Source organism: Triticum urartu, chromosome 7A (genome assembly GCF_056163025.1).
Source record: "Triticum urartu cultivar PI428250 chromosome 7A, HENAU_Tu73, whole genome shotgun sequence".
Classification (NCBI taxonomy): Eukaryota; Viridiplantae; Streptophyta; class Magnoliopsida; order Poales; family Poaceae; genus Triticum; species Triticum urartu.
In genome coordinates, this window is record NC_141879.1 from 665,711,903 (window position 1) to 665,733,975 (window position 22,073).

The following is a 22,073-nucleotide window of genomic DNA, read 5'->3' on the forward strand; positions in this document are numbered from 1 at the left end:
GGCCCTGCCCCCTAGCACGCTCTCGTTCTCATTTCCAGCTCTTTTATCCTCCCGGCGTCGTTGCCACTTTTGGTAGCTCGGTCGCTGTTGGTAGCATTAGCCCATGAAGCTATGAAATAATGCAAAAATATATTATTGGATTGATGACGCTGTTGCGGTGTGGCTACTCCATGGCGTTGCGAGCGGCCATGGCGTTGTTGAATCCCTTCTGTGTCACCATTGTCACAAACCCGAACCCTCGTGATCGTCCACGCTTGTCGTACACGACTCTTGCATGGGCCACCTTCCCGTGCTTGCTGAACATGTCTCGCAGCCGGGAGCTATCCACCTTCGGGGACAAATCACCAACGTAGATCGTCAGTTGTTGCGGTTGTGACTGAGTGGTGCCGTCGTTGCAGGTCGTTGGGGTTCCTCACCGGCCCCGAGTCATCGGCGGCGCACAAAAGACAGGTATCTGGGGATCGGGTAGGAACCACATGCACCTCGCGTCGGTCCATCCGGTCGGCAGTGTCTCCATCAACGTGGCGGCGCCGTCCTTGAAGCTATACCTATCCACGCTACATGACTCTGGTAGACAAGAACATCTGGCGTGGCCTGCCGTGTTGTCAACAACAAAGTAGGCGGTGCCACCGCTCAGCTCCCCGCCGAAGCACACGGCATCCACAAGGAAGCTGCCCGTGAAACCCAAGAAGAGGACAGCGTCATGGAAGTCTGATTCGTCATCCCACACCCACTCCACCACCCGCTCCTCCTCCCCCTCGCCGCCGTTCCGCGGACACAGCTGGTGCAGCGACACCGACAAGTCGGTGCCGCTGTCCTCTTGAAGAACACAGGCCAAGAGCAGGTTGCCTCCAGATTCAAGGATGTAGCTGCACCGGCATACCTTTCCGGGCTCATCCGGCAGCACCGCTTGCACTTTGTTGGTGATTACATTGATGTAGAGGCCGGGATCATTATTTTGGTTACTGAATGTGGCATTTTTACCCGGGGGGCGGTAAACATGGTTACGACGGTTACGACAAAATTTCAAGCAAATTTCAAACGAAATTTATGATTCAATTATGATTTTTTTCAAAATAGATATAGATAGCACCTAAACTTATATTAGTTCAAGAAAAAAGTGCAAGAAGGAGAACTCAAACCAGCTATCTTTTGAACATGTAAATAGACTGTTAGCACCACGCCCGAACTAACTATGTTGAAATAATTGAGATGCTGCCGTACTTTACTGTACATTGAGAGTTTAATTTCAAAATATTCAAAAAAATTGATTTTTTGCTCGAAATGTATATTTACCAAGGGGCAAGGAAATACGCGGTAATCATGGTAAATCTTGAAATTTTGAGCGGTAACCAAAACCCTGGCCGGGATAGATTTGATCCAGCGCGGCTAGAGGACGTGGCAGCTGGCCAAGCCCACGCACACGATGTAGCCACAGTAATACACAGCGGCGCAGCAGCGGTTGGTGCCGAGGTTTGACGTCACGTGCAGCCATTCGTCATGGTCCGGGCGCAGGAAGGACGCCCGGAATCTGCTACGTGGATTATTACCTTGCTCTGGCCGGAAGTCGTACAAAAGGACGGCGCCGTCATCGGAGACGACGCGATGCTTGTGATCCAGCCACTTGCAGTCGAGACGCTCGCGGGGGAAGGGCATGGATTGGGCAGTCAGAGGGTTGACGAGGGAGAGGTCGGCGCTGAGCAGCCACGCTGCAGTGCCGTCGGCGCGGCCGACCCTCGTGTCCCGGATGCAGACACTACCAGAACAGGGCTCGATGCCGACGGCCGCAAGTATGCTGACGGCTACCGTCGGCCTAATCCAGACTATGCCGACAGCTGGCCCCAGGCCGTCGGCGTACAACAGCCGTCGGGCTATCCCAGTGTACGCAGACGGCCCTCGTCGGCAAAGAATGGCCGTCGGCATAGACGAATCTATGCCTACAGCTGCCGTCGGCATATACCGGCTGTCGGCATAGCTGCAGGCCCGGCGACCATGCCCTTGACAGGCGGCTAATGGCGTCAGATCTATGCCGACGGCTGGGACGGGTGGCCGTCGGCATAGATATGAACGCCACGTCATCGATCCAAGGCGCACCGACCAAGGCCTATGCCGACGGCTGCCGTCGGCATAGATGCCACGTCATCGATCCGCACCGCGGCGTCCATCTGACCTGGCCACAACTATGCCGACGCATACATATATTTTTTCCTTTTTTTCATAGCTATATTTTATGTTTTCTTACATATTATTATCTGACTAACTTACATATAGCATGTGTTAATATAAGCATACATACATTATTTTCGGTTTATACGGAGGGGTGTGAGCCCCCTCACGGACGGCACCGCCGCCGGCCGGCACCTGGAGTGGGGAACTGTCGCATCGGGTCTATAGGAAGGGGACTTTGCTCCCAAGTGTATATATATCGGATGACCTACCACAACCGGGTGGTGTTGTGGCATGTCCGAAGAGGCGGCATGCCTCTCCGGGACGTGGCCCCCCTCACGGACAGCGCCGCAGCCGGCACCTGGAGGGGGGAAACGGACGCGTCAGGTCTACACGGAGGGGATGTAGCCGGTTTGGCCCGGATGTTGCTCCCAGGTGTCCCTCTGTGCTGACCTGACACAACCCGGTGGAGAGGCCCATTGGTCAAAGCCCGTCCGTGGGAAGTCAAAGGGCTAGATCTCGTGGTCAACCGCTCCAGGGTTAGGCGGGACGGGGCCCTGGGGGGGTAGCAATGCCACTGGAGCGTCGCACCGGCCCCTCATACATGCGGGGTGGTGTGGTGGCATGTCCGAAGAGGCGGCACACGTCTCCGAGGTGTGCCCCCCTCTCACGGACGGCGCCGCCGCCGGCACCTGGAGGAGGGAAACGGACGCGTCGGGTCTACACGGAGGGGATCCTGTTGTGGGTCTGGCCCGGATGTTGCTCCAAAGTGTTCCTATGGGCTGACCTAACACAACCGGGTGGGGAGGTCCACTGGTCAAAGCCCGTCCATGCAAAGTCAAAGGGCTAGATCCCGTGGTCAAACACTACAGGGTTAGGCGGGACGGGGGCCCTGGGGGTAGCAATGCCACCGGAGCGTCGCACCGGGCCCTCATACATGCGGGGTGGTGTGGTGGCATGTCCGAAGAGGCCGCACACGTCTCCGGGGTGTGCCCCCCCTCACGGACGGCGCCGCCGCCAGCACCTGGAGGGGGAAAAGGACGCGTCGGGTCTACACGGAGGGGATCTTGCTGTGGGTCTGGCCCAGATGTTGCTCCAAAGTGTTCCTATGGGCTGACCTAATACAACCGGGTGGGGAGGTCCGCTGGTCAAAGCCCGTCCGTGCAGAGTCAAAGGGCTAGATCCCTTGTCAAACGCTACAGGGTTAGGCGGGACGGGGGCCCTGGGGGTAGCAATGCCACCGGAGCGTCGCATCGGGCCCTCATACATGCGGGGTGGTGTGATGGCATGTCCGAAGAGGCGGCACGCGTCTCCGGGGCATGCCCCCCCTCACGGACGGCGATGACACGGTAGTAGACGTTCTGCGGTAACGATGCGGCGTGAATATTATTAAATACTCGGAGCGCGATAAAATCATGAGTTTTTTTGCACGACATGGGCACATGTGCTATAGGAACGATGGTATTTTTTTCATAATTTTTGGTGATAGAGAAGTATCCGAAAAATTCCCTCTACACGGATTGCCCTTCGCGCGTCTACGGGTGTGGCCGGCGGCCTCCGGGGGCTAGCATGCCGCCAAATCTTGCGTAGGCGGCCTCTCACCAGTCTAGAAGTGTTGTGGCGGTTGCAAACGCCCGACACGCGTGTCCGAGGTGTGCCCCCCCTCACGGACGGCGCCGCCACCGGCACCTGGAGGGGGGAAACGGATGCGTCAGGTCTACACGGAGGGGATCTTGCTATGGGTCTGGCCCGGTTGTTGCTCCAAAGTGTTTCTATGGGCTGACCTAACAAAACCGGGTGGAGAGGTCCACTGGTCAAAGCCCGTCCGTGCAAAGTCAAAGGGCTAGATCCCGTGGTCAAACGCTACAGGGTTAGGCGGGACTGGGCCCTGGGGGGTAGCAATGCCACCGGAGCGTCGCACCGGGCCCTCATACATGCGGGGTGGTGTGGTGGCATGTCCGAAGAGGCGGCACGCGTCTTCGGGTGTGGCCCCCCTCACGAACGGCGCCGCCGCTGGCATCCGGAGGGGGGAAACGGACGCGTCCGCTCTACATGGAGGGGATGTAGCTGTGGGTTTGGCCGGGATGTTGCTCCCAGGTGTCTGGGAGCGCCAACCATCTCCCTCCGACGGATTTGGATCCGCCGCCGCCCCCACCCCCACCGTCGATGACCCCCTCCCCCTTCACTCACCTGACCAACTAAGCTCCAAATCGAGCACGCAAGGCGGTGGCCATGGCGCTCCCGGACCCGCGACCAGGCCACGGCCTCGGCGGACGAAGATACTCGAGTTCGGTGCCTCCCCTCCCCTCCCCTCTGTGTGGTTCCAGGAGAGGAGAGGGCCGAGCGGTTAAAAGAATTAAAAAATCTATATGAAATAATAATACATAAAAACATAAAATGGAAAAATATTACTATAAAAAAATTAAAAAACCTATATGAAATACAAAAGGAAAAATATAACTATAAGAAAATATTAAAAAATATATATGCCTACGGCTAAGCCGTTGGCATAGGTGCCACGTGGCATCGTCAGCTATGCCGACGGACTTCGCCTTATCCACTCACGGGCTCGCCCCCTCCACCCATTCCCCATCGCGCCCCTGACTCCCCACCCGCCACGCTGCGCCGCCGCTCCACCCTGACCCACGCCGCCGCCGCCACGCTCTCCGCCCACCTCCTTGCGCCGCCGCCATCAGCCTCGCCACCCGGACCCGCGTCGCCGTCGTGACCCTCTCCGCCCCTCCTCGTGCCGCGCCCCTCTCCTCCCTACTCACGTCGCGCCGCCACCCCGACCCAGCTTCGCCTCCGCCTCCAGCCCGCCCCCTCACCCCACCGCCCCCTGCTCGCGCCGCGCCCCTCTCCGCACCCTCCTCGCGCCGCGCCGCCCCAGCCAGGCCGCCCCGAGTCCGCCTCCCTCCTGCTCGGGCCTCGGCCCTCGCCGTGCCGGCCGGGGCTCGGAGCCCTCCTCCGGCGACCCTTGCAGCGGTGGCCCCGCCGCCCGTCCCGGCCCCTGCCCCGGCGACCCCTACAGCGGTGAGATGGATGCATGGATGAATTTTTTTGCATTATGTTACTAGTTGTTATGTGCATGGATGCATGGATGAAATTTGTGATAGTTGTTATGTTACTAGTTGTTAAATGAATTAATGAATATTGGTAGATGGATGGATTGATGAATGTTGTTATGTTTTGTTAGATGAATTTGTGATAGATGGATGGATTAATGAATTTGTAAGATGGATTTGTGATAGATGGATGGATGAAATTTTGTTAGATGGATGGATTGATGAATATTTGTAAGTTTTGTGTTTGGTCATGTTGTTTCATATGATACGTTATTTGTCATGTTTAGTGTTAGGTCATGTTGTTCCATAGGACACTTAAATAAAGCTTTTTTTTTGCAATTTGAGATGTTGTTTCATGTTGGTTCATAATATAGTGTCAATGCTTTATGTGATATGTGATGACCTAATTTTTTTTCACTCGGTGTAATTAACAGGATTTGTGGTGTTCCATCTTCGTGGAGTGATCGTCGACGTTGGAGGTGTTGGTCCACGATCGTCCCTCTCCTTTGATCGACTACATCGGAGGGTGAGCAGCAATTCCATGACCTCGTCCACTTTTTTTTCCATGTCACTAGATTAAATTTTCACATCAAGTCGCGTAACCTAGGTCTCCCGTCTGAAAGGGTTGCATCGATAAATATGCATTCAATTGCATATTTATCACCGCAGCTCTTTCGGATTGTCCAGCGCTTTCCACGGACAGCCCGAGGATGTGTAGATTGGGTACGTTGTTCATGCTCTACCCCGTTCCGAGACAAGATTTCGGCGGCGCCTCCCTGTTGTTCTCCGGATGCACATTCTCTCGGCATTTTGCCGAGACGTGTATTTGGAGAACAGCGGGGAGGTGCTGCCGAAATTTTGTCTCGAAATAGGGTAGAGCATGGACAACGTACTCAATCTACACATTCTCGGGTGGGATTAGGACCCATCTTTACCTATTAGAGATGTAGGTGGATTAAATGTCGATTCTCGTCAACCTTGTAAAAAATAAAATATTGATGTGAGTAATTTAAATGAATTCTTAATTTTGTTGTGTGGCTTCCAATAAAGCTCATCAGTTGCATTATGAGGTGCGCTGGGTTGCCGTCTCGCAGTACTACCACTACTACCTGCACCAAAAGATGACCAAAACTCAAGCGAAGAAGCTACGACTTACCTTGAATAGGGAGCAGTTCATGATGGTAACTATTACTAACTTTTCATTGTTTCAAGCAGTCAACTATATGTTTCGTGCTCACATGTCATGCTTCCAAAATTTGCATAGGTTGTTCCTCGTTGGTGCTATGGAAGGCATGACGGATGGGCGAGTTTGGTGGATAGGTGGCTCGGCGCCGATGCAGAGTTTGCTGCCAAGAGCATCAAGGCCCGGGCTAACCGTGGAGCCGACGGGACACACGGCCAAGGAAACAGGAACCACTGGGGCTTCAAGGCCATGAAGGTATATCTATGTGCATGATGCATTTTTGTTCTTCTTTACCGTCATGTTCTTATGTATGGCTAACTTCTATTTGACATTGTAGGAGGACAAGTTGAAGAGGCCGCTCTCAGACATGGAGTCGTGGAAGCTGGCCCGCGAGTGGAGTCATCGCAAGGAGGGCGAGAGCCAGTACTACGACAAGACCGAGGAGCACCTGGGGTCTTACATTCATCACTATCAGGAGTTGCATCCGGATGTTCCTGTTGCTGAGGTCGCCCAGTCTCAGATCGACGACACGGTGGTGGTGGCCATCCAGGGGAAGAAGAATGGCCGGTATCCGTGTTTCGACGGCTTGCTCACTCCTTCGATCTTGTACACACAGCTTCGGGCTACCAACCTGAGCCAGTTAGAGAGTACGGGGCGTTCACAGACTCCCTTAGCCCGCCAGCATGCTGTAAGTACTTCCTCTTTATCTTTTTCTATCTAGCATTCTCAGTTTATTTTCAGCATTGCTCACTTAGAAACAACCTAAATTATGTAGGCATATAAGGAGTTTGTCGAGCATAGGAATCTCGAGGTGCGGGAGTACTTGAAACGAGTGAAGGCAAACGATGATTACAACCGTCAGATGATGACGGTTAGTTTTGCCCTCTTAAAACCAAGCTAAATTTTTGCACTTTCATTCCTTCTGATCTTCTAGTTTGCTTGTTTAACTAACATTCAGGCTATGTTGGCGTCTTGGAGTAACCGCACGGATCCACCACAAATGGGACCCCCACCACCACCTGCGGGAGAACCCCCACACGTGCCCATGTTCGATGAATGGGTGGCACTAGGCAGTGATGGTCCGGTTAGTACATTTTCCTAACTACTGGCAAACTAGTTCTCGTTCATTCAACACTATCATATCATATTTACCGTTAGAATCTTTTCTGAAACATGTAGGGGACCGGTGGCTCGACTCCTGCTCCGCCGACCCCAGTCACTCCGATCTGGCAGAGTGGTGGTGGTCGCGATGGCGGTTTTGGCGGAGGTGGTGGTGGTTTTGGCGGAGGTGGTGGTGGTTTTGGCGGAGGTGGTGGTTTTGGCGGAGGTGGTGGTGGTTTTGGCGGAGGTGGTGGTTTTGGCGGAGGTGGTCTTGCTTGATGATTTCGTGCATGTGGCCGTCGTGCCATGCCTTTCATATTCCTACTTTTATGATGTTTCATGTCTTGCACTACTTTTATGTTCATGAACTTCCGTCGGTGATGATCTTTAGATGATGTGATGAACTTGAGTATGTTTAGATGATGATGGTGAACTTGAGTATGTTTAGATGAACTTGAGTATGTTTAGATGATGAACTGTCATATTTCTGCATAATTTCATATTGTTCTGCTTTGAAATGCTGTCAAATGAATTGGAAAAGAGAAAACAGGGGAAAAAACTATGCCTACGGCAAAGCCGTTGGCATATATAAGCCCAGGAGTTACCAGGGCTCGCCACGTGGCATATCTATGTCGACGGCTTTGCCGTAGGCATAGATGGAAATCTATGCCGATGGCTTTGCCGTAGGCATAGCCCTGCTGCCAGGAGGAACCAGGAAACGACACGTGGCAGAGCTATGCCTACGGCAAAGCCGTCGGCATAGATTCATCTATGCCTACGACTTTGCCGTAGGCATAGCCCTGCCACCAGGAGTACCATGGGTTGCCACGTGGCAGAGATATGCCGACGGCAAAGCCGTTGGCATACCTCTGCCATGTGGCATTGCATGATTCGTCAGTGCTTTTGACGGCGCCGTCCGTTGCCGTCAGACGAAAAACACTGCCGACAGCTAAACTATGCCGACGGCTGACGCCAGGCCGTCGGCATAGGCCCCTATGCCGACGGTCTGACAAGACTACGCTGACGACATCTACGCCGACGGGTCTATGCCGACGGCAACCGTAGGCATAGATCTATGCCGACGGCCCGTGGCCGTAGGCATAGACCGCGAGTCCGATAGTGAGACGCTGGGCGCGCTGTAGCTCGCCTTGGAGAAGACGCAGCGGCACCGTTTGTCCTTCAGGGAGACGGAGTCGTCGATGGCGGACAGCGCGACAAGCCACGTCAGGAGGCCCCTTTTATTTTCAGGAGTGTTGCACCATGATCTGCAGACGGCGTCGGACGCGGTGTGGAGACCGCCGGAGATGTCGCGGAGCAGATCGGCCGGGAGATCCGCCCACTGGCCGGAGGGCGTTGCTAATTGCATGGTGCGCGTGCAATCATTCGTCGATGTAGAGATTGACGCGTCGATTGTCATGTCCATGAAGGAGAAGAAAACCTTTGGGGCTCAATCGGTTCCGACTCTTTCTCTATGTCATCCGTGCGTGGGTTTGTGTAATTTGTCCACGAACGAGAAGAAAACAACTTATTCTGTTGTAGTACGAGCGTGCGCCAGCTCAAAAAAAATGTAACAGATCGGCCGGCTTCTTGTAGATCAAGGAATATCTTCCGCGATCTCCCTCTGTAATCTCTATTTTCCCTTCTTTCTTTTCGGAAACATCGATTACAACATGGACATGATACACAGACTCACACCAATAAACACGTGCTCACACAGGAAACCCTAGAATCGAATCTAGGCGAGAGGCGGCGGTGGAGACGAGCGAAAAGGAAACCTATCGAGGAGATCGAAGGCAAAGGAAGAGGCGATTGATCATGTCCCTCCGGCAGGCCGTCGGTTTCCTTCACACACGGAAGATGAGGTTCTCGCCGCCACTAACGACGGCTCCTGCTGCATGATGTATCCATTCCTTGAGGGATCTCCCCTTGGCTGACGGCCGTCGTGGAGCTGCTGGTGTGGCCGCGGCCGTGGCTGCGTTGTTGGCTGGTGGTGGAGCCTTGGCCTTTCATCAGTACAAGAAAGGCAAGGAAGAGGAGGACATGAAGGAGATGTTCGAGGACTGGGTGAAGAAGTACAACAAGAGATACTGGGACGAGGAAGAGAAGGCCATGCGGTTCCAGATGTTCAAGGACACCGTCGACAAGCTCCCGCGCCGCCCAGAGGAAATACACTATTTAGCAGACCGGACAGATAAGGAGATCCGGAGGTTTAAGGCCTATCCGGACGGAATTCAACACGAAGAGTACGCAAAGTTCTGCAGGGATCTCTTGGCCAAGGAGGAGAGCCACTGATGCTGAGGCCAGATGTGAAGCACCCAGCCAACTCGAAGTCTCGAATCTCTGGCCTAGAATGGTTGGTGTCTGGTGTTGGTTGATAATGTCTGGTGCAAGTCAGGTGGCTGGTGTAGCTAGAATTTAAGTAGCTTGGCAACTGGTTTAAGTTTGCTGCTATGTTGATCTGAACCATGCATGTGTGTCTGGTGTAGTAAAATTAAGTAGCTTGCACACTGCTTTAAGTTTGCTGGTATGTTAACCTCAACCATGCATGTGATGGAACTAAACAAACAATATTATGTGCTCAAAAACACCTACGCACACAGACCGGGTCAGAGTTGCCGAGCTTCAAGATTGGCAAAGTCACCATGTGCACCTTGTTGTCGCGTCACCTTCCACTCGACTAAGCACTACAGAAAAAACATATGTTGCCTTGTGTTTCTTGATAAGCCAAGACTCTGCTTCTAGGGCTCTAAGCTGAGTGCACTTGTAGAGCAAACAGCAACCTTGACTTGGCCAGCCATGTCAGCGTAGCTGCGCTACCAATAATCAAAATGATTTATTGGATAGCTAGATCAAGCTTCCATAACTTTCACAGATTACCGATGGAGTACCGTATTAGTCCAACAAAGGTGTTTCCTCCAAGATCTAAAATCTCGTTGGAGTTATCCCGGACAAGTTGTTTGCATCCAAATTTAGCCAATGAAGTAAGACAGATAGATTACTGATATCGGATGGCAATGTGCGGCTCAGCTTATTTGTACTCAAGTTCGTTACCATAAGATTTGATAGATTAAACAATGTTACTGGAACTCTAGCCTATAGCCTATTGTAACTGAGATATACCCTCTATAAATACGACAATTTTCCGAGCTCTCCGAGAATGTTTACATGGTGTTGATTGTGTGCAAGTAATGTCTCTTCCAAGGAAATGGTGTTTGCAGAGTAATTGACAAAAAACTACCACATTTCACGTATCCATCCCACAGAACTACTATATTTTGAAAACTGACCGAAAACTCCAGATTAATACTAATTTTGTGACAAAAAACTACCAAGTTGAGTTGATGACCGTTTTTATGATTTTAAACCTGTTTATGACATGTGGGACCGGTAGCAAAGTCAACTCTATTTATTTTGACCGTGAAGTTAACCGTTATGATAAATGGGACCCACACGTCATCATCAACCTTGTTCTTCCTCCCCTCCTTCTCTGTTTGACATTTCAACAAGCACCTTATGTGCATCGGGCAGCACCACTGTGCCGACGCGTCGACGCCGGTGAGCAGCGGCAGCCTGTGGCACCGGCGACCTTCTTATATTCCCACACTTTGTTGAATTCTATTTAAGTATCTTAGGGTGAATTTATTGAAAAATAATTTTAACCACAAAATAAAACTATTAATTTATCATGGTAGATGTGAAGCACCCAGCCAACTCGAGTCTCTGCCTTGAATGGTGTCTGGTTGGCAGTGGCGGAGCTATGTGTGCTCATGGGGGTGTTGTGGCCCCCCCAACCTAAGCAAAAAGTGTGAAGGAATTTTTTAGAGGGTTTAGATGAGTATAAATTTAGTATTTGGCCCCCTCAGGTCTGCCAGTTTTACCATTTGCCCCCCCTAGACTTTCTTCCTAGCTCCGCCAGTGCTGGTTGGTTCATACTATTTGGCGCAAGCCAGGTGGCTGTAGCTAAAATTAACTGGTTTAGTTTGCTGCTATGTTGATCTGAACCATGCATGTGTGGCTGGTGTAGTAAAATTAAGTAGCTTGTGCACCTGCTTTAAGTTTGCAACTAAACAAACAATATTTTATGCTCAAAAACACGTGCTCACACAGCGCCTGCTGAAGACCGGGTCAGAGTTGCGGAGCTTCAAGATTGGCAAAGTCACCATGTGCACCTTGCTGTTGCGTCACCTTCCACTCGAGTAAGCACTATAGAAAAAACATTTTTTTTCCTTGTGTTTCTTGATAAGCCGAGAGTATTTCATCGGCCGCTCTGCTTGTAGCGCTCAAAGCCGAGTGCACTTGTAGGGCCAGCCACGTCAGCGTAGCTTCGCTACCAACAATCAAAATGATTATTGGATAGCAAGATCAAGCTTCCATAACTTTGCCAAACTGCCGATAGAGTATGTTGTTGGTCCAACAAAGTTGTTTCCTCCAAGATCTAAAATGATTATTGGATAGCTAGATCAAGCTTCCATATCTTTAGGGCCACAACTCTCGATGGAGTTGTCCTGGACAAGTTGTTTGCACCCAAATTTAGCCGATTTAGTGCAAGAGATAGATTACCGATATCAGATGGCAATGCGTTGCTCGGCTTATTTGTACTCAACTTCGTTACCATAAGATTTGATAGATTAAACAATGTTGTTGGAACCCTACCCTATAGTCTATTCTAACCGAGATACACCCCCTGCAAATACAACAATTTCCCGAGCTCTCCGAGAATGGTTACATAGTGTTGATTGTGTGCAAGTAATGTCTCTTCTAAGGAAATGATGTTTCCGAAGGTTGGTGGGATGTTTCCGGTGAGGCTATTATTGGAAAGGTCGATTCCTATCAGATTGGAGAGGGAACCTATATTTCAGGGAATCGAATCCACTAGCATGTTAGCAGAGAGGTCTAGCGCGAAGAGTTCGGGACAATTTGTAAGCACATTCGGAATGTTCCCCTGCAACAAGTTGCCCTCTAGAAAAAGGATCCACAATCTTCTAAGACAATTGAGAGGAGGCAATTTGGCTAGAGAAGCGATTGTCGGATAATTATTCGGGAACGTTAGGTTTCCAAGAGAGGTTGTGATTTAGCCTGTCAAGCTCATGTTGCCGTGTGCTGCACTTGATGCCAGACCACATACAGTAGTGGGTGTTGTCACTTCAAGAGCGCAAGGCTCGTCTCGGATCTGGTGTGATGGCCCCTCTAAAACATCCCCAAGAGCACTAGAAGCACAAGCATGTCGAGATGCAGGGATAACCGATCACCCATTAGGTCTATGTTCCCTGCAAAAGGCCAGACATGCATTTTCAGCATAAGAAGCTTGATCAAATTACAGACCTACATTAGTGCATACAACATCACGTCTGCTCGGCAATGTTCAATACAAATAAAAAATAGCCCTACGTGTTGAAAATATGTGAAGAAAAAATAGCAAAACGACACATAAAGAGCAGGTCCACTGGGAGGGGAAGAAGATGAACAGTAGCCACGCGTTGGAGGAAGATGAGTAGTAAACCGTGAAAATATATCAACTGCTCCATAGAGCTTTTCCAGGCAACTTACGGATAGATGCACCCTGCCTTTTTTTTCAAGGATGGCAAGCGAAAATAGATGATTACTGGAGATACAACTACAAGGAATCAGGACGAAAGATGATAGCAAACCTCTGCTGGAGCCAACGGCAGGCCAAGCTTCTCTCCTTTGGTTTCCTCCGGTGGTGGTTTAGGGTTTGGCAGCTCTCTTGAACAAATCAACATTTGCTTCTGATAGGAACGCTTTGGTCTAGATATATATGATGCATCTCGACCAATGAGGCCAGTCACAGTTCAACGACATGAGTAGATAGATATAGGGCCTTGCTCGTGCTGCTTGGTTTGACTATCCTTGGTTTATTAGGTCTGATGTTTTAATCCAAGGTCATACTTCCATGCATTCTATCCTTATTGCCTTGCTTCAAATGGGACATCCTAATGGTTCTATCTCTAACATTCTTAATTTCTTATGGTGTCTTTGGAAGGCTAGAAATGATTTTCTTTTTGACAGGAAAAACGCTCTACCTCATCATGTGCACATTGCTACTATGGCCTTGTCCTCTGATTCTTATAAGGACTTGCCTCATTTCTCTAAGATGCAGGTGATGCCAAAAGTTCTTTGTCCTCCTGATCATCTTCCTACGCAGGGTCGAACTCTTAAATCGGATTTGCTCATTACGGGAACCAAAATATTTTCTGACGCTACTTTCAGAAGTTCAAAAGTTCCTGGTCTATTACAGGGAGCAGTTGCTACTGGAATAGGGGTCTATCTTGTTTTGCCTCCAGATCGTTTTGAAATCAATGTGCAAATTCAAGCATCAGCTCCTCCCACTACTTCTCCTCTACATGCAGAAGCTCTGGCTCTTTCTTTTGCAGCTCAAGTGGCTAATAAGCTCAATATTCTTCAGCCAACCTTTCTCATGGATTGCCTCTCTTTATCTTCGGTGGCTGCTATCGGCAAGATTGTGGAATCTACCACCCCTTGGAGCATCAGGAAGCCTTTGGCTGATTTCTTCAAGCATGCTAATAGCTTGCAACCTCGAGTGTTTCACATTTCTAGGGAAATTAATGGCATAGCACACAATGTAGCTCATCAGGTTCTTCATTCTAAGGTTGAACCTCAAGTTTGTTGCTTCGCTTCAGCTCATAGACATAGTTCCTGTCCTGTGGTGTCTCTTCTCTCAAATTTTCAGGTTCAGGAGTTTGTAATTCACGCTGTACACTGTTTCTGAGCTGAAATGAATTTGGCGCTTCGAGCGCCTTTTCTTGTTCAAAAAAAAAATAAAAAAATATAGGGCCTTTACCACTCAACTCAAGACGTACAGGTCATGCTTTTTCTCTCGCGACATATATCAAATTACAGCTCCATCAGACACTACACCAAGATCCCTCAAGAAGCTCCTTTATGACTGCTAACTACTCCGTATTACATAATTCAAAATTAGCTGATGTTACAACAGCAATGCACACGTTTCAACGAGTCGCAATGCTCACATGCTACAGTTGAACAACCCAAGTTAGTCATAGGGTTCATTGAGATCAGTAATGGACAATGTAATTAAGCTCTACAACAGGAGTCAGCCGAGTAAACATCAACTTCACTACTTTAGTTTTAACAAGGTCAAAACAGAAGGAATGTGGATTGTATTCTAGCGAGCATACAGCAAGCTTAGGATCCTAACGAGAGAGCGCCGGTCGCAAACAAGAGATTCCTCCGAGAAAACTGCGGTTAGGAGAAAACAGTTAGGTCTTGGTTTTCGCTGCACACAGTAACAACTGCCATATGTTAACTGATGAAAATGATGGATGGAAGGGGAACGGGTTTCTCACCCGCAAGTTATAAACAGGAGTCGATTTTGTAGGGAGAGCTTTCAGCAACCTCAGTCGGTTTGTAGAACCAGCTTGGCTGTTTCACAAAAAGTAAGAGATGTTTTACAGCTAGAGTAAGGCAACTAGCTAGAGTGGCATTTTGCAAGCAAGTCAACCAACTTACGTGTCGTCCATCTTCAGGGCCTTTGTGCTGGACGCAGCATCCCAGAGTTTAACGGTGCAATCAGCCGATCCAGATGCAAGCAATGCTCCCTCGCAGCTACAAAAACAAAGGGAGAATTGTTTACCTAAAATCATATGTAGCTAGACAGAACAGCACAGCATGGCTTGTCACTGAAAGTGAAAAACTGTACTCCCTCCGACCCATATTACTTTTCAAAACAGAAGAACTATCAGTGGTTTTCAATCTAATCCGCTGCAACATAATTCTACTGAAAACAGTGGACAAAACAACCAAGACATTTTTTTTACAGAATTTCTTTAAACAAGAGATCCTAAGAAAATCTACTGTGATCAACCAGCAACTTCATTACGGCCAAGTGCATAAGCCTGAACCATCGTCAATGTATATTCAAAAAAAAAACATACACGCGTTCAAGTTCCGTGGATGTGGCAATTTGAAGACAGAATTACACAACCATCCGTTAAATACTCTAAAAAGGGATGGCCAAAATGGTTGATCACGAGTATGAACTGAAGCAGCTGCTCAGCAAACTGATTACAGGCAGCAGACGGGAAAGGCCAGTTTGTCAAGCCCTACCATAAACTAATATTCTTTACACATATTTGGTATATCAGCTCTTGTTTGATTACCATCGCAACAAGGACACATGGGATACTAAGCAAGCAAAACAATGTATAATGATGATGATTACCTGAAAGCAAGCGACCACACACAAGAGTTGTGTCCCGCTAGTGGTGAAACACAGCAACCAGTAGAGAGATCCCACATCATGATGGTCCCATCTTCATCTCCAGAGGCCATGTATCGCCCATCAGGAGACATTGCCAGTGACAAGACCATACTCCTATGACCAATAAACATCCATATACATTCACCAGTTTGAACATCCCATAACCTTACAGTTTTGTCACTAGAACTGGTGGCAATGTAGTTACAGTTTACATGCCATTGCACACACTGTCAGATAAGTAGTTTGCAGAAGAAAACATCAGTCAGAACATGCAGGCTACCTATCAATTCTCAAATCACTACAAGTTCTGAGCTAGAAGCACACTTACATCAACATCAGCAAGATGCCCAGCCATTATCCGCAAAAGTTGGATTTTATCCATTGACCAGATTTGAGCAGTCCTGTCATGTGAGGCGCTGGCAAAATAATGTCCGACTGGACTAAACTGCCACAAAAGCATAAAACAAATGTCAACAAATACTACTCCCTCCGTTTCTAAATATAAGTCTTTGTAGAGATTCCACTATGGACTACATACGGAGCATAATAAGTGAATCTACACTCTAAAATGCATTTATATACATCCGTATGTGGTCCATAGTGAGATCTCTACAAAGACTTATATTTAGGAACGGAGGGAGTACAACGCACAATGATGTCATGAGGTTCAATAGAACATAATTAGAAAACTACGCGACACAAATGTCTGTACCAATCATAAGCAGTTGAAAAGAACATCAAGCCCAATGGACCTATTCCAAATCTCATCATCAGAAGTGTTCAAAATGAAGAACGATCCAGGAATATTTATCACAAGTATTTGCAGTTTTGCACTCCTCACACCCAAGATCAAGACTAAAATAATAGTAGTGCATGATCATTGTTTGTAACAATGAGACCAGTACTTCAAAAGAGTTTATTAAAAACTACTGAAATGAAGACACTATTAGAACTTCCGAAGAGTTTATTAAAAACTACTGATGTAAGGCATAGACATTGACTGTAACACCCCATGAAGAAATACTGAAAAATTAACTAAATAATCAAATGTTTTGGCCTGAACTAGGCAGTCAAGACACCCCATGAAGAAAGAACTCAAATGTTGTTTCCACGACAACGGCACAGAGAAAGGATTTGTTCACATACTTGGACATCCCAAACTGGGTAATTGTGTCCTTTGTAACAAACAAGATTGGCGTTCAGCTTGGTACTCCACAACCAAACTGTAACAAATATGAAAGAAAACAGACGAACTGTTAGTTTGATTAAATTAAATAAATGAACAAGGAAATGAATGGTACAAAATAAGCATAATGTAAGTGATGCTTTACTTGTTGAATCTGAAGATGATGACAGGAGAAAATCTCCAAATGGACTAAAGGCAGCGGAATAAACTGGTCCAGAATGACCTTGGAATAATGTATAAGGTCGTTTCCCCTCAGATGTTGATGACAAGTGTTCACCCTGCGAAGATCCATTCTCTCCTTGTGAAGTAGCTGAGAATCCAAATTTGCCTAATCAGCAAATACCATCAAGATAGAAATGAAGACCCTACTAGCTTAGGTTCCAGACAGGTTCCAGTCAAATACTGCAACGCCATTAAAATAATATAGCATGTCCAGCAAGTAGATCCAGAAGCCATTTTTTGTATGTTGAGACATGCATCAATGCTGCAACACCACCTTAAACTTCTAGGTCATAACTTAAACTGAATGAAATAAACTAGAATCTTTAGAACAAAAGGCTACCATGGCCAAATCAGGTGCGCAGTTACAGGAGCATTTCACCGTAACACAAGTGGAACAAAAATATCAGCAATATGTAGTGTAGAACGACTAACATGTTTTGGCGGGTTGACCAATCTTTGCCATATCCCAAACCTAGTGAACAACGAAGCTTTACCGGTTAATGTAGTGATCACATGAGAAACAAACTATCACCTAAAGGGACTACTAACCTTTACTGATGAGTCTGAGAACCCACCAACAACCAATGATCCATCGTTTGAGATCGATGAGCAGTTTAATCTGCATTCCGCAGGATAATGTTCAAACCAAAGTATGCACACTGAAACAGTTGATACTAAGTTAAAACTAAGCTTACCCATTATGTGTATTAAGGAATGTGTAGAAGCTAACAGATGGCAATGCCAAGTTATTCAATTGTACACGGTTTCTTAGGTCGTCAAGCATTGATTGTTCAACTTCAACAGGCCTGAAACAAACGAGTAATTTTTCAGGATCATAGACACAAGGAAGACCTCCCCGTTACAGGCCCAAGCACATGACACTCACATGTCTGGAGTATTGACCCACATTAAGTTATAGGAATGGTATTTATTTTCAAAGGCTACAGTTCAGAAATTATTTAGAACACTTTTTAGAACTGTACATAAAACTGAGCTTCTCATAGAGAAATTTACAAAGAGGATAAAATTTTACATCGCTGGAAGGGTTAGCTCCGGTTTCACACGAGGTGCCGCAGAAATCATGCTTGTTTCGGATTTGGTATTTTTCCCTGTTGCACCTACAAGCTTATCCTTTTTGAGCTTTTTAGTAAGAGACCCACCCTGCTTTCCACCTTCTGAGGATTTTTTCTGTAGCAAAAACAATAAGAAAAATGAAACGCCGATCGTGAGTAACAAACAAGGGAAAATGGATAGCAGAACCAAGCAATGAACAGCAGCATTCCTGTTCTCAAGATAACAACAGAAGACGAGAGAACAAAAACATGCTACTGAGTGCTGGCAGTAAGACACACTAAAAGGAAAAGAATGTCCATGTTTCAATGGCAGAGAGCGTAGGAAACATAATATAACAAGGGTCCCATATTATGAGAGTTTCTTGCCTTGTTATTATCTTCTGCATCTGCATCCTTGCTGTCTGCTTCAGTTTTATCAGAATCTGAGAGTGCTTTCTCCATACGCTCCTCGACTGAATCTTCAAGCAACTGCATACAAAAAAATTAATTTTAAGAATAACACATGCCTAAGAATAATGAAGAATAAATAGAAAACTGAAAAATTGCTCTCATGGAAGAGCTTTGTTTAGGAAGTGGCAAAACAGTCCTGCTAGAGCCAGTTTATCCCTGTTTGATCGGCATTGCTAACCGTTTTGATAGAATAGATAATAGGAAACAAACACATTGATCACTGATGTGCTAAGTAACATACCCCCCAATGCACTTCCTTCTGATTTATCTGTTTTGCCAAGTCCTTACTAGTTCCAACAAGAGCAACAGCATCCGCATCATCAGAGATCAATGAAGGTTGCCCAGCGGATACTGCCAATATAGCATAGAGAAAAGTTGATGGAAAAGATTTGGGAAGTGAGGGTAAGTAAAATGTGTGATATAATGTCAACAGACCGGGAACTGTACCTTCAAAAATTATCCTTTCATTGATTATTCCAAGCATCACAAGAGCTTGTGTTTTCTGGAGATACTGGAGGAGTAATTCATATGAATACTGCAATGGGACACGAGGTAGAAATTTTAAACAGAGCGGTTGACTTAATTTTCTAGGAAAAACAACATCACAGCAAAGAAAGAAGGTGGATCATGATGTATCATGCAACGAGTTGCCAATTGAACTAAGAATCACCACTTGGAATGTGCTTCGCCAGCAACATATGTGAAGAATTGATCTATATGTAGTTTGTGTCCCAAATTTCGCACTAGCATTCAGTACATATTATAATATCATGATGATGTATTGTCTACTCTTATTTGCAACGAGTTGCCCATTAGGATTCAGGAGGAAAAAGTAAGAACAGACCTAGATTGTGTTTGTTTCCCTTGGTCTTAACGACACTTGCAAAACAAGTGGGGGGGGGGGGGGGGGGGGGGGAGGAGGTATGCGAGAATAGAGCATCTCAACTTCTAAATTTATTGTCACAGCAACGGATATGCATTCAGTGGAACGTTTTATCTCTGTGCATAGATTTAACTCACAAAAGGTGACCTAACCATACCATCGTAGCTGCAACTTGCAACAAAGAGATGGAATGCAAATATGGAGAGTATTTAACAAAAAACTACCACATTTCGTGGAACCATGCCTACAAACTACCACTTTACAAATTTGTGCCAAAAACTACCACTTTCTCACTAATCCTTGACTAAAAACTACCATGTCTGAAAAGAGCCCGATTTGCCTCTTTTAAACACGTTTCTGACAGGTTCAACAGTGGTGTAAACAAAGTTTATCCAATAATGTACACAAACTACAAATGCCTTCTTTGCCCACAAAAATTTTACCTTCTAGTGTGTGTCCCTCTGACACTAGATCCATGAAGCAATGGATGAACACTGGATAAAGGATGCGGAGTAATTCATGCTACGATAGAAAAAACAACTCAGAGGCACGAAATATATAGCTGAATACAAGGATAAAAAAGGCCATTCCATGAAATAGGTACATCAAATTATAGCAAGTAATCCATCCACCACAAGAAAATATACCATTTCCAGCGATTAAAATAATGTAACAAGTACGTGATTATGCTTGTGTGAATGGGCTTTTTCTTTCTTGAAGAAGCTCTGCAGTGTGAACACATGTCATAAAACACAAAGACCATTTTTAACCAGAGAAACACGAAGATAACTCATGAGCAGCATGCTAGATTAATGAACAGTGTGGATATAGTAGCTTCATGCCTCAAAATATCTGTGAATGCTGCAAAGCGAAGTGCATTCAAATGTACTAGAGCTGTAAACGTGAAGCACAATCCCCAGCTAATGAAACACACCTTGTATTGATCCAGAGAACTGTATGCCCATGTTCTTAATTTATTATAGCCATCATGGTATCTTGCTGGATCATTATCTGACCTGTCAACAAAGAGGAACATACAACGTTACATGACGGTAAATTTTTAAATTAACATGGATTTAGAGCATATTTGGTGCATGTTTGACATAATACTCTAGATTAGCCCCCCTCAACTGTGTTCAAGGCCCCTCTCAAATCTTGTTGAAGGTTTGCCATTCCTCAAGCGAAAGTATCAATTTCTTACACTCGACTCGACCAAGCTAAGCTAATTCAGAACTCGGAGAGCTTAAACCTAGTGGAAACAGCTCAACCCGAGTCAGGTGAGCCAATCCTGGCCGTATACGAGCCAGACCGCCACGGCTCGGCCACGGAACCACTAATTCGGCACCATTCTAGTACTAACGAACTGCACGAAAACGAGGGAATTCGCGGCGGGGGCGAGGGCGAGCGTACCTGGAGAGCGAGACGTCGGAGAGGGAGGTTGTGGAGTGGCGGTTGCGCTCCTCCTGCAGCGCAAGCTCGGCGAGGCGGAATCCCTTGCGGTGCAGGTACTGCTGCACCTTCCTCTCCATCTCCTCGTCCTCCATCGCTGGCTCTCCGGGGAGGAGGCGCCCTGGGGTTTAGGAGCGGGCCGGATCCGCGGGCGGGTGGGAGGGGAAGACTGGGGCCTGTTCGGTGCTGCCCCCGCCCCGCTAAATCCTCAGATTCCGTTCGCCTCGGTCGCTCGGCGGCTATGGAGGCCCGCCCTGCCGGAGAGGAAGACGAGGCGCCGGCGCTAGGCAGACGGAGACGGAGGACGAGGACACCGGGAGGAGGGGGGGCAGCGCCGACAGCCTCGCCGCCCGCCGCCCGGAGCGAGAGCACGAGCAGCCGGCGTAGGGTGGCGGTGCAGGGCTGGCGTGGGGGAGCGGCGGTGGAGAGGCAGGACGGGGCGGGGGCTGTCAGCACCGCCAGTCAGTCACTACGAAGCTACTGTCCAAAAGATGCGACACTTACGGGTTCAGTTAACAGACAGCCCGAGTCCCACGAGAGGAAATGGAGGGACGAGGCTATCTTGCCCGAAGGAGAGCTCGGTGAAGACTAGGATCGGGCTTTAGATCATCTCTAGCATACCCCGTGTAATGCCGACCCGTAAAATATACTAGATCGTTGATGACGCACGTTGTTGCGTCCGTCTATTTTGACTCTTAGTTGTTAGAAATATAAGAAACTTACATACATTTGTTTGAAGCATTGTGCATTCTTGTAGCTTGTGGTTTTCTCTTATTTCTCAAATAACCATGACCGTGATGGCATACGTTGCCGCACCAATCAGTTGTCCAACAAAATTCTAATGATGACCGTGCATTGAAGTTAATTTTGGATGAAGTAATATATGGTCATGATTGCATATTATTATTAATCAATTTGCATAGGCGTAATGTGATTTTAGAAAAGAACTGGGTTAGTTCTTGGATCTTATATTCGTTTAAAGTTGCTTTGAACTTGGTCCTCCAGTGTATATGTTTTATTATTATTAGGACAATT

The 22,073-nt window shown here is 47.6% G+C and overlaps 1 protein-coding gene and 1 pseudogene across 1 annotated transcript; both read right to left on the reverse strand.

The window, feature by feature from the left end:
• Positions 1-11,842: 11,842 nt before the first annotated feature.
• LOC147961215 (uncharacterized) lies at positions 11,843-13,618 on the reverse strand (annotated as a pseudogene).
• A 1,082-nt stretch (positions 13,619-14,700) lies between these two features.
• Positions 14,701-21,384, reverse strand: LOC125519287 (transcription initiation factor TFIID subunit 5-like). The gene is made up of 18 exons (XM_087533714.1): positions 21,000-21,384; positions 20,524-20,605; positions 20,033-20,111; positions 19,943-19,946; positions 19,154-19,293; positions 18,948-19,057; positions 18,623-18,724; positions 18,217-18,371; positions 17,879-17,989; positions 17,733-17,802; positions 17,616-17,655; positions 17,107-17,271; positions 16,922-16,998; positions 16,104-16,220; positions 15,737-16,002; positions 15,025-15,120; positions 14,862-14,937; positions 14,701-14,754 (listed from the first exon to the last, which is right to left on the reverse strand). The coding sequence occupies exons 1-18, from the start codon at positions 21,131-21,133 to the stop codon at positions 14,701-14,703; spliced, it is 1,878 nt and encodes a 625-aa protein (XP_087389840.1). The 5' UTR covers positions 21,134-21,384.
• Positions 21,385-22,073: the final 689 nt, after the last annotated feature.

Coding starts and splice junctions, on each gene's coding strand:
- LOC125519287 (XM_087533714.1), bottom strand. CDS start 21,133: ATGGAGGACGAGGAGATGGAGAGGAAGGTGCAGCAGTACCTGCACCGC. Junction 19,058..19,153: donor TGAAAGGATAATTTTTGAAG/GTACAGTTCCCG, acceptor CTATATTGGCAG/TATCCGCTGGGCAACCTTCA. Junction 16,003..16,103: donor GGCATCTTGCTGATGTTGAT/GTAAGTGTGCTT, acceptor CTTATCTGACAG/TGTGTGCAATGGCATGTAAA.